The following is a 13358-nucleotide window of genomic DNA, read 5'->3' on the forward strand; positions in this document are numbered from 1 at the left end:
CCACTATTTCTGGGATAAGGAGCATAAAATGTTTTTTGTACTTTTTTGGGATCTTGCCAGGTATTTGTGATCTGGCCACTGTTGGAAACAGGACACTGGGCTTGATGGACCTTTGGGCTGTCCCAGTATAGCAATATTTATGCACTTATGAGGAGAGATATGCTTGATGCCTACAAACTCCTGAGTGGTGTAGAACGAGTGGAAGTGAATCGATTTTTTTATGCTTTCAAAATGTACAAGGATTAGAAGACTCTCAATGAAGTTACATTGAAATAATTTTAAAATAAATAGGAGGAAATATTTTTTCACTCGGCTAATAGTCCATGTCGGGAACTCTTTGTCAGAGGATGAGCAGCAGTTAGTGTATCTGGGTTTAAAAAAGGTTTGGATAAGTTCCTGGAGGAAAAGTCCATAGTCTGCTATTGAGACGGGCATGGGGAAGCCACTGCTTTATCTGGGATTGGTAGCATGGAATGTTGCTACTATTTGTGTTTCTGCCAGGTACTTGTGACGTGGATTGGTCACTATTGGAAACAGGATACTGGGCTAGATGGACCATTGGTCTGACCCAATATGGCAATTCTTATGTTCTTATGAAATTATCAGACTGTAGAACTGGGCCATGTCTTATAGAGTGACTCTCAGGGCCACATATCTGGCAGATAAGGTGTGATCAGGTAGGGAGCGAGAGTCACCAAGCAGGAGAAGCGGGGAGGGGAAAGTCGCTTGGGTACCTTAGACCGCCACGGGAGGACAGATCCGAAAGGGCCAGAATCTAGTGTTCAGGGCCAGTGTGGAAAACCAGCCTGTCTTCTTCCTCATTGAGATCAATGAAGCTGAAAGACTACACGTCCCAGCAGTCATTGAGAGAGAAGCCTGGTAGGTTCAGGAAGTGTTACCTCCACTATGAGTCCCAGAATCCTAGGAGAAAGGAGGAGGCTCTGGGAGGGCTGGATGAACAGAATAGAAAACAGCTGGGAGAGGGGGCTAATGAGGATGGGAAGCAGCTGGGGTGGAAGGCTGTAGAGGAGCCCATGTGGCAGTCAGGGGAAGGTGGAGGAGGATTGGAGAGAGAGGAGACTTCATAAGGAGAGCTCATGGACATTGCAGCCTTAGCTCAAGCTGAAGGTGGGCAGGTAAAAGGGTTCATGGCAACATGGTTCTGTGACTTAATGAAAGAGGGAAAGAAGTAACTGCAGAAGCACTCCAACAGGGAGTGAGGGTTTTCAACTGGGGTCAAGAGGGTGGCTGTCAGATGTTAGAGACTGACAGAGAATGGGTGGGACCCCTTTCATCTTCTAAGAGTTAATGAGAAGGGAGTGAAGGAAAAGTTGAAGCAAAAACCTGCTGATTGTGTGTATCCAGAACTGTGTTGGAGAAAATAAATAAAGGGAAAGAGAAAGACTGTTGGCACGGGAGGGCTGTCTCTGTGTTTTTTTTCCTGGCAAGAGGACTGCTCAGCTGGGAGACTCAAGGAATTGCTGTGTTCTGTGGATTATAAACCTGTGAAGGCCCTGTAGGGTCACAAAGGACAACTACCAAGCAGATAAATTGAGTTTGATCTTACTTCTCCACTAGTGCCTCTTGGATAAGGAGTTGACCCGCAAGACTTTTCAATAGAGGAGTATTCCCCTTGATAAATCTTTTTGCTACTTCATTCAAAAAGAAAGTCATTCAGTTCTGTTCCAGGGTACGGGCACATAGCAAAGTAGCCTCAGATGCCTTCCTACTTGGGAAGAGGGTCTTATGAATGCATATTCTCTGGTACCTCTATTAACAAACACTCTTCTGAAACTTAAAGAAGACTGGAGAACAATGATTCTAATAGCCCTGTAGTGGCCAAGGTAGGTTTGTTTCCCTCTTGTTTTGGACTTTTCTATTAGATGTTCTATGGAATTGGAATGTTTTTCAACACTGTCACACAAAATCAGTGAATGATGCTCCCACAATCACATGCATAATTACATTGTGTAATACTGGAAAAAAAAAATCTCCAATTTTAATGGAAGTATTTTTATTTTTTGCAAACAGTGAGCTCTTTCAAACATTTGCCTTTATTGAAAGTTATTTACATGGATAATATTCTGTTATTTCTCATGATTTGTGCACATGTGTCAGCTGTATGCAGCACTGCACAGAGACACAATCACAATTTTTTTAATCTATGGTATCCCAAATCTGTCTTGGGGGTCCCCACAGCCAGTCAGGTTTTCAGGCAGTTTATCCACAATGAATATGCATTCTGATGGCTTGGCAGTGCATGCAGATCTGTCACATAAATATTCATTATGACTTTCCATTTCATGCAGATCTATCAGATAAATATTCATTATGGAGACCCCAGAACAGGTTTGGGAAGCCTTGCAGTATTCTTTAGAGGTGGCACTCTAGCCAAGGCAAAATTAGAGGCTTTGAGTAAAAAGAGCACTATGTAGATTCAATGTAGCTGCTTATAAGTGAGGTTAAACTGATGAGGTCTATGGAATATCATGAAATGTGATGTTGGGGCTGTACATTTTTAAATGAGAATGTTACTGGTCTGTATAGAGACAAAAGGCAGTAATGGAATTAAAACATGTATAGGATAAACACAGAGGGTTCTTTAATGACAAGAAGATAGAACTCAAATGAGGAGCATTTCTGCTCAAAAGAAAGTTAAATGACGATGAAGCTCATTTTCAAAGCACATAGACATACAAATTACCTAGAAACATAGGTAACTTTGTAAGTCTGTGTTTTGAAAATGAGTCTCTTCATATTTTGTGAAAGGTATGGGAAGAGGTATGCACAGAGCAGTAGTTGCAATCCTAATTAGCTTACTGGATGGACTGTGCTGGTCTTTACCTGCCAGTACTTACTATGTAACTGTATAATCAGCCTATTGGTAATTAGTGTAAGTAGGTAGCTGCTTATAAAGCAGATACATTATTTTTAAAGATTTTATTCCTGCGTCTAAACCTTTGGCTTGAGATTACTTTGGAATTAACCTCCTAATTCTGTGAAGTTGCGTGCCTAAATTTCCAACTAGTTCACAATTTTGAACACACAAGTCATAGAATAGTGCCAGTTGTGCACCTTAGATCTTCTTCTTTTATCAAGCTGTGGTAGCGGTTCCCGCTTGGCAATGCCGACGGAGCCCAGTCAAAGTGAATAGGTTTTGTCCGCATTGCTGCACCAGGAACTGCTATAACAGCTTGATAAAAGAAATCCTTTATTGTTAAATTAGATGTTAATTTTAAATACCAATAAGATCCCTTAAGTGGCATTAATTGGTGCTAGTTGGCAGTAATTTGTAGATATGTGTGTAACTGTATATAGGTGCTATGCCAGAAACTTAGCGCCTAAATGCTATAGTGCACAACTACAAGATGTCATGTAAGTGTGCGGATCAGAAGTTATAGAATACTATCGTGCATGCACTGCCAATTTTAGGCACAAGCATCTACCCCAGCGTTCTCTGTCACAAAACTGGTTTTGCTCCTACAGTCATTGCAATAAGTTTGTCCATTTGCTTTTATTACACAAGTATTTTGGAATGTCTACAGCTTCATATACGAGCAGGGCTGCCGTCCTGTGCCTCTATCTGGAGTTTGCTGTTTGACCCATGATGTAGCCCCATTTAGAGTACTGTCTGCAGTTAAGGAGCCCGCACCTACAAAAAGATATAAACAGGATGGAGTCGGTCCAGAGGGTGGCTACAAAATTAGTAATGCAAGAAATATTGAGGCTAATGAGCCTCAACATGTAGATGCTGGAAGAGAGGGGACATGATAGAGACTTTTTAAAGATCTCAAGGGCATTTATGTACAGGAAGTGAGCCTTTTTCAACTACTACTACTATTTATCATTTCTATAGCGCTACAAGGTATATGCAGTGCTGTACACCAGATACAAAAAGACAGTCCCTGCTCAAAGAGCTTACAACCTAGATAAGACAGGCAAACAGAACAATTAAGGGTAAGGGAAAAAAATAGGTGAGGATAAAGGACAGGGCAAGTGAGTATTGTTTAGGAGGCAAAAGCATTGGTAAAGAGGTGGGCTTGGGATGGAGGCTGGCGAAACAGACCTCTCATCTTATCCATTTTTAGGAGATCTTTGCAAACTGCAAGGAGGAGAGGTGCAAAATCCTTAACCACTGTAATCTTTGATTTTAATTTAATTCAACTGAAGGAGAGCTCTGGAATGAGGAGGCATACGATGCAGGTTTTGTGCTTTGTGCACTTGTCTTTTTAGACTATTTGTGGGGAGAAAAAAAAAGTTAAAATGCACAAAATCAAGCCATTGGGATTAGGAGGGACCAGCGGTTTTAGCAGACTGGTCCCCTACTCATCCCAGGAGAGCAATGGTGCATACTATGGGACACTGCTGTCAATGTCCCTAACCCTACCTTCGAAACGCCCCGACACCCCGAAAATACCAGTCTGGACACTTTACTTTGACACTTTTTCAACATTTTTCTCTTAAAAATTAGCCCATAGGTCACTCTCGCAGATGTTGAATAATTTGAACTGAATAGTGTCAGTATGATGTCAGGTGGAAGGGAAAGAGGCTGGTGAAACCTTATAGATTAAACAGGTTACTAAAGCATAATCATTTAAGAAGAGCCTGCTTCATCAGGTCTGTTCTCAAAAGCTTATGCCTCAAACATTTCATTAGCCTTTAAGATGCCACCATCCTCTGTATTTTTACAGACTAACATCATTACCACTCTACTACTACTACTTATCATTTCTATAGCGCTACAAGGCATACGCAGCGCTGTACACCATACACACAAAAAAAGACAGTCCCTGTTCAAAGAGCTTACAATCTAGATAAGACAGGAGTCAAAATCAGTGGTAAAGAGGTGGGCTTTAACAGCCAAAGAGGGGGCTAGACGTACAGGCTCGGGAAGTCTATTCCAGGCGTGAGATGCAGCAAGATAAAAGGCACGGAGTCTGGAATTAGCAGTAGAGAAGAAGGGGACAGATAAGAGAGATTTATCAACAGAACGGAGTACCCGAGGGGGGGCATAGGGAGAGACAAGAGTGGAGAGGTACTGGGGAGTGGCAGAGTGAATGCACTTATAGGTCAATAAGAGAAGTTTGAATTGAATGCAGAAACGTATAGGGAGCCAGTGAAGTGACTTAAGGAGAGAGCTCATGTGAGCATAGTGAGCATAGTGACTCTAGCAGAAAATGAGTCGCGCAGCAGAGTTTTGGACTGATTGAAAAGGAGAGAGATGGCTAAGAGGGAGGTCGGTGAGAAGCAGGTTACAGTAATCAAGATGAAAGATAAGAGTGGATAAAGGTTCTGGTAGAGTGCTCAGAGATGAAGGGACGGATTTTGCTGATGTTATAGAGAAAAAAAAACGACAGGTTTTGGCAATCTGCTGAATGTGAGCAGAGAAGGAGAGAGGAGTCAAAGATGACTCCAAGGTTCCGAGCAGATGACTTTCCATTTCATGCAGATCTATCAGATAAATATTCATTATGGAGACCCCAGAACAGGTTTGGGAAGCCTTGCAGTATTCTTTAGAGGTGGCACTCTAGCCAAGGCAAAATTAGAGGCTTTGAGTAAAAAGAGCACTATGTAGATTCAATGTAGCTGCTTATAAGTGAGGTTAAACTGATGAGGTCTATGGAATATCATGAAATGTGATGTTGGGGCTGTACATTTTTAAATGAGAATGTTACTGGTCTGTATAGAGACAAAAGGCAGTAATGGAATTAAAACATGTATAGGATAAACACAGAGGGTTCTTTAATGACAAGAAGATAGAACTCAAATGAGGAGCATTTCTGCTCAAAAGAAAGTTAAATGACGATGAAGCTCATTTTCAAAGCACATAGACATACAAATTACCTAGAAACATAGGTAACTTTGTAAGTCTGTGTTTTGAAAATGAGTCTCTTCATATTTTGTGAAAGGTATGGGAAGAGGTATGCACAGAGCAGTAGTTGCAATCCTAATTAGCTTACTGGATGGACTGTGCTGGTCTTTACCTGCCAGTACTTACTATGTAACTGTATAATCAGCCTATTGGTAATTAGTGTAAGTAGGTAGCTGCTTATAAAGCAGATACATTATTTTTAAAGATTTTATTCCTGCGTCTAAACCTTTGGCTTGAGATTACTTTGGAATTAACCTCCTAATTCTGTGAAGTTGCGTGCCTAAATTTCCAACTAGTTCACAATTTTGAACACACAAGTCATAGAATAGTGCCAGTTGTGCACCTTAGATCTTCTTCTTTTATCAAGCTGTGGTAGCGGTTCCCGCTTGGCAATGCCGACGGAGCCCAGTCAAAGTGAATAGGTTTTGTCCGCATTGCTGCACCAGGAACTGCTATAACAGCTTGATAAAAGAAATCCTTTATTGTTAAATTAGATGTTAATTTTAAATACCAATAAGATCCCTTAAGTGGCATTAATTGGTGCTAGTTGGCAGTAATTTGTAGATATGTGTGTAACTGTATATAGGTGCTATGCCAGAAACTTAGCGCCTAAATGCTATAGTGCACAACTACAAGATGTCATGTAAGTGTGCGGATCAGAAGTTATAGAATACTATCGTGCATGCACTGCCAATTTTAGGCACAAGCATCTACCCCAGCGTTCTCTGTCACAAAACTGGTTTTGCTCCTACAGTCATTGCAATAAGTTTGTCCATTTGCTTTTATTACACAAGTATTTTGGAATGTCTACAGCTTCATATACGAGCAGGGCTGCCGTCCTGTGCCTCTATCTGGAGTTTGCTGTTTGACCCATGATGTAGCCCCATTTAGAGTACTGTCTGCAGTTAAGGAGCCCGCACCTACAAAAAGATATAAACAGGATGGAGTCGGTCCAGAGGGTGGCTACAAAATTAGTAATGCAAGAAATATTGAGGCTAATGAGCCTCAACATGTAGATGCTGGAAGAGAGGGGACATGATAGAGACTTTTTAAAGATCTCAAGGGCATTTATGTACAGGAAGTGAGCCTTTTTCAACTACTACTACTATTTATCATTTCTATAGCGCTACAAGGTATATGCAGTGCTGTACACCAGATACAAAAAGACAGTCCCTGCTCAAAGAGCTTACAACCTAGATAAGACAGGCAAACAGAACAATTAAGGGTAAGGGAAAAAAATAGGTGAGGATAAAGGACAGGGCAAGTGAGTATTGTTTAGGAGGCAAAAGCATTGGTAAAGAGGTGGGCTTGGGATGGAGGCTGGCGAAACAGACCTCTCATCTTATCCATTTTTAGGAGATCTTTGCAAACTGCAAGGAGGAGAGGTGCAAAATCCTTAACCACTGTAATCTTTGATTTTAATTTAATTCAACTGAAGGAGAGCTCTGGAATGAGGAGGCATACGATGCAGGTTTTGTGCTTTGTGCACTTGTCTTTTTAGACTATTTGTGGGGAGAAAAAAAAAGTTAAAATGCACAAAATCAAGCCATTGGGATTAGGAGGGACCAGCGGTTTTAGCAGACTGGTCCCCTACTCATCCCAGGAGAGCAATGGTGCATACTATGGGACACTGCTGTCAATGTCCCTAACCCTACCTTCGAAACGCCCCGACACCCCGAAAATACCAGTCTGGACACTTTACTTTGACACTTTTTCAACATTTTTCTCTTAAAAATTAGCCCATAGGTCACTCTCGCAGATGTTGAATAATTTGAACTGAATAGTGTCAGTATGATGTCAGGTGGAAGGGAAAGAGGCTGGTGAAACCTTATAGATTAAACAGGTTACTAAAGCATAATCATTTAAGAAGAGCCTGCTTCATCAGGTCTGTTCTCAAAAGCTTATGCCTCAAACATTTCATTAGCCTTTAAGATGCCACCATCCTCTGTATTTTTACAGACTAACATCATTACCACTCTACTACTACTACTTATCATTTCTATAGCGCTACAAGGCATACGCAGCGCTGTACACCATACACACAAAAAAGTCAGTCCCTGTTCAAAGAGCTTACAATCTAGATAAGACAGGAGTCAAAATCAGTGGTAAAGAGGTGGGCTTTAACAGCCAAAGAGGGGGCTAGACGTACAGGCTCGGGAAGTCTATTCCAGGCGTGAGATGCAGCAAGATAAAAGGCACGGAGTCTGGAATTAGCAGTAGAGAAGAAGGGGACAGATAAGAGAGATTTATCAACAGAACGGAGTACCCGAGGGGGGGCATAGGGAGAGACAAGAGTGGAGAGGTACTGGGGAGTGGCAGAGTGAATGCACTTATAGGTCAATAAGAGAAGTTTGAATTGAATGCAGAAACGTATAGGGAGCCAGTGAAGTGACTTAAGGAGAGAGCTCATGTGAGCATAGTGACTCTAGCAGAAAATGAGTCGCGCAGCAGAGTTTTGGACTGATTGAAAAGGAGAGAGATGGCTAAGAGGGAGGTCGGTGAGAAGCAGGTTACAGTAATCAAGATGAAAGATAAGAGTGGATAAAGGTTCTGGTAGAGTGCTCAGAGATGAAGGGACGGATTTTGCTGATGTTATAGAGAAAAAAAAACGACAGGTTTTGGCAATCTGCTGAATGTGAGCAGAGAAGGAGAGAGGAGTCAAAGATGACTCCAAGGTTCCGAGCAGATGAGACAGGGAGAATGAGAGTGCCATCCACAGAAGTAGAGACTCTGGAAGTTTTTATCAGCAGATATATAAAAACTGTAATCTGAACTCTGTGTAATTTTTAAATCTAGATGTCCTTTCATAACGTATGAAGCCTATAAAGTAATCTTATAGCTACAGTTCTAGCTGTCTGCATCTAATAAACTGGATTGGAAGGCTCTTCTGTGCAGTAGTTCTCTGTGTCGATGGTGTTAGCATCATTGGAGGCTACTGCTGGAAATTAAACATAGCGTAAGTCCGCATGGGCTGGTGCTGGAAGTCAGACATGGGGCGAGTCACTGGGGGCTGATGTCGCAGGAGAGACGTGAATCATTGGGAGCTGGTGCCACAGGAGAGACATGGAGTGAGCCTCTGGGGGCTGATTCTGAAGGAGGGAAGATGGTTATAGCATTTGAATTTGGCTTCCATCGCTCAGGGACCAACTGAATGAGGGAATATTGAAAGAAAATGCTTAGTTTTCTTCTTTGAGAGTTTGCTTCCATTTTTTCTTATACCTTGGGAGAAAAAAAAACAAATTATAAGATTTTAGCAATATTTCATAATACCTTATCCATTTTAAACAACCAGCATGCATAAACCGTTACTCAACTTTGACATCTTACATATAAATGCATTTGTGACAGACTGTGCACCTGAATATTTTCCAGTATTTAAGTAGTTTAGGTAGGGGTTAAGATTGTCATTTTCCCTTCTCTTGTTGCACAGAAAGGAGTTACCATATATACTCAAACATAAACCAAGATTTTGTGGCAAAACATTCAGGCATTTAGTCCAAAACTATAGGGAGTTTTGTCAGTGCTTCCAAAATAGACAGACTATACATCAAGAATGAATGGCTTAGTGATGGATCATTTCTCTTGAAGGGTCTTTAATTCAAGTGAGCAGAAGCCATTCCCTGGCCTAATCTCAGTGGTTCCTTTACCACTAATTATCCTCTATGCTGCATGATGCCCACATTTGGTTTAACCTCTCACCTTATGATGATTCCCATGAACAAGATAATACCAACAGCCAGGCTGGCTGCAGCCAGGAAGAATATGTGCCAAGGTACCATTGACTCCTTCATACTTAATGTTTTCTCTGCAGAGAGGGAAAATACATGTGGACATTATTTCATGGTCCAGGACAATGTAAGAATACATCCAAAAGAAAATGCAGTGTCTCTGAAAAACGTTAAGCAATGAAAAGTAGAGAGCCAACCTCAATGCAGCATTTAGTGGACGCGGAGCACTGTGCCGTCGTGCATCTCTAAAGCAATCTATTACAATATTTTGAGCGTAGCAAAGTTGCTGATTTGAAATAAACCCCAGAGGAAGACTGTGTTTGTCGAAACACAGCCTGTGTTGGGTGATTCTGTCAGCAATTTTTATTTGAAGAATAAACTTTGGTCATCCTGGACATTGTGCTGTGCTTTCTCCACTTTTTATTGCTTACGTGACTTGTGTGGACACTTCTGGTGCCTTTTGGTGTTTGGTTCTGAAAAGCCTTAGACAGAGATCCTGTCACACTTCACAAGTGCAGCTTTCTTACTAGAGTTCAACAGCCTGAGCAAATAAATTGTGGGCTATACTCCAGTTTTACAAACCTTAAGATTTCCAACCGTGGTCTTTCCTTATGTCTCTCTCTCTTCCCTCTCTTTTAACTCTCCTGCCTCATCCTCCCATGCTCGGCCTCTCTATTCCACTATAGCTTAACCAGGATCCCTCCCCCAGGAGCTCCAATGCAGGCTATTACAATTCATGTAATTCTTGCAACACAGCATGCTTCTTATTTTAGGCTCTGGGTTCCTTCCCCCCAAAATGCTGTCAAAAAGAACTTGACATCAGTGTTTCAGCCATAACTCAGTGTTGCCCAACACACCCAGCTTTTGCTTCTCACGCCAGGACCTCCTTTCACTGACATTGATAGTGGCATAAGCCCTGCTTCCCCATTGCAGTGTTGCTGCCACTTCCAGGTTCACAGACATTGTCAGTATGAATGGCTTCCTTGCCGCTATTGGCATCTTACCCTACCTGATTGCAGCTGACAGTGCTGATGAAGCAAAAGCAACTTTTTAACCCCCCGGTTACAACCAGAACAGCTCCTCTCTTCACTAAAGAACTGTGCAACTTTCAATGAGTTTAAGCTATGTGGGCGCTCTTGCAGTAACATTATTAGACTGAGACCAGTGCAAGAATTCAGGTACTGTGTGGTTCAGATTAACTGAGAGCTGCACAGTGCCTGAATATAATGAGAGGCAATTCTAGGGATGGCAGCACCTGCCCCAAATAAGGACATTCAAGGCAGGAAAGGCCCAAGGCAAAAAGAGTAATTTCTAGGCACCATGGCAATCTGAAACTCAAAATTTGTTGAGCCCTATGATAGAATTATCTGGACTATGGGACAAGTTAATAGTGAAGGGTTGTTCACTCTAACAAATAATACTAGTATCAGAGGACAGCAGATAGCAACTGGTAGCAAATTAAAAAAGAATTGTCAGAAAATATTTTCAGTTCACACTGAGTTTATGAAAGGTTTGGACAGATTTCTGGAGGACAGGACAGTGAATAATTATTGGTCAGCTATTGGGCGTCTCTTCACTGCTTACTTCTGGGACTGATCAATATGGAAATGACTTTGCTAGTGGGATCTGATAGGTACTTCCAAGTGACTTAGACTGGCCACTGTCACAGTCAGATCTTGAGTTTTGATGGGCTATTGAGGAGTGGGCTGAGAACCTGGGGAACTGGGTTTGATTTCCACTGCAGCTTCTTGTGATCCTGGGCAGACCATGACCCTTTACTCTACTGGTCTGTCACAGAATGCTATTTATGTTCTTAATATGTATTAATTATTGTCAAGTTGGTGGATCTCTCACCATTTGGGTCTAGTTCCAGGCTGGAATATTCCTCAGAGTAAATGTAGGTCACATCTTCAGTGTAACCATCTCCATATAACTGAAAGAGAAGAATCCACAGACCTGGATTTATAATGCAGTGGAATTGGGAAACATGGCAGCATCCCCAACCCCACTGTATGAGACATGAGCAACAAACAATGTGACAAAGCAGTGGCTATAGCCAGAAGAATGCTATGCTGCATAAAGAAAGGCATATCCAATAGAAAACAAGGAGGTGTTAATGCACCTGTATAATCATTGGTGAGGCCCCATTTGGAGTATTGTGTTCAGTTTTGGAGGCCATATCTCGCTAAGAACATCAAAAGAGTTGAAGCAGTTCAGAGGAAGATGACAAAAATGATATAGAGTGCTGTGTTGGCATTGCTGTGTGGCTTTATGAAAGGGGGGGGGGGGGGGGTAGTAACTTAATTTCAAATTATAGGCCAATAGCCTCCATACCATTTTTCTGCAAACGGATGGAGTGGTGGCCCACCAGCTATCTGATTATTTGGATTGTCATAATATTTTTTATTATACACAATCGGGTTTTAGGTCAAACTTCAGCACCGAGACTATTATTGGTTTATTAACAGATAATATTCGTAGATTATTTTGGAAAAATAGGCCAAACTGCAGCACAAGGACCTTCCTATCTAGTGCATTTGACCTGATGGACCATGAAATTCTTTTACAGACGCTGGAAAGTGTGGAAGTTACTGGGAAAGTATACATTGTAAGCCACTTTGAGTCTGCTTATTGTGGAAAAAAGTGGGGTATAAATGTTAATAAAGAAATGGTTCTTAGGTTTCTTGAAATTTAGATATTACAGAAATTGTTTTGGAAAAGTGGAGTAACTCTAGTGGTGTCCTGCAGGGTTCTCCTTTATCCCCTCTCATTTTTAATGTTTATATGTACTCACTGGGCTACACTTTGGAGAAATTGGGGGTTTATTTTTATAGTTATGCTGATGATAATATATGCACATAATATTATAATATGACGATGATGATAATATGCATGGTCCCTATTACATTGATGGTTGCATCGTAATCTTACGTCATAATGTTATTGATACATTAGATTTCTGGATGAAAATACATAAGCTTAAACTAAATGCAAAATTTTTTTTTTATTTAGTCACTCAAGTACAGAAGAGGAAAAAAGTATCAGAATTAATCAGATTCTATATCAGTTCTTGCCTTCTATAAAAGTGTTAGGTATTCTGCTAGATTCTAAACTATCCTTTGAATCTCATGTAAATACACTAACACAAAGAGCTTTCTTCATTATGCGTAATCTTTAGCAGGTATGCAGATATTTTGGGCAAAATCACTTTCTCTTGATAGTGCAATTCTTGATCTTGAGTATGTTAGATTATTGTAATGTCATTTACCTGGAATCTTCAAAACAGACCATCCACAACACTGCACTTTGCTTGAAAAAGTTTGATAATGTATCTCGGTATCTTATAAAGAGTCGTTGGTTACCGGTCTATTGTAGAGTTCAGTTTAAATTCTGTTGCTTTATTTATAAAGCAATTTATGGGTTAGCTCCATTGTATTTAAGTCATTTTGTTCTTAAAAATCTAGGGCTACTAGATGAACAGCCCTCTCTACGTTTTCATCCTTAAAAAATTATGAAAAGAATTAGATTACTAGATAGTCTTTTTTCCTTCGCAACCCGCCTTAGTAAAAATGTTCAGACTCTTTTACTTACTATTTCAAATCGTTTTCAATTTTGGGAATATATAAAAACCTACATATTCCACAAATTTGTTTTGCAGTCTAATAACTAGCATGAATTAGGCTTTATATATATATAATATGTTTTTTTAATTTATGTTGCTTTTTTATTGAAATTTGTTTGTAAACCTTGCCGATTTT

General features: G+C 40.7%; 1 protein-coding gene across 1 annotated transcript in view; it reads right to left on the reverse strand.

Moving 5' to 3' along the window:
- Window positions 1-8518: 8518 nt before the first annotated feature.
- Window positions 8519-13358, reverse strand: part of IL6R (interleukin 6 receptor) — a 46936-nt gene continuing 42096 nt past the window's right edge. Inside the window, 4 exon segments of the mRNA XM_030188179.1 lie at window positions 8519-9060; window positions 9063-9091; window positions 9572-9677; window positions 11455-11533. Coding sequence (XP_030044039.1) covers window positions 8873-9060; window positions 9063-9091; window positions 9572-9677; window positions 11455-11533 — 402 coding nt within the window. The 3' untranslated portion in view covers window positions 8519-8872.

The sequence above is a fragment of the Microcaecilia unicolor genome, chromosome 14 (assembly GCF_901765095.1).
Source record: "Microcaecilia unicolor chromosome 14, aMicUni1.1, whole genome shotgun sequence".
In the NCBI taxonomy this organism is placed as follows: Eukaryota; Metazoa; Chordata; class Amphibia; order Gymnophiona; family Siphonopidae; genus Microcaecilia; species Microcaecilia unicolor.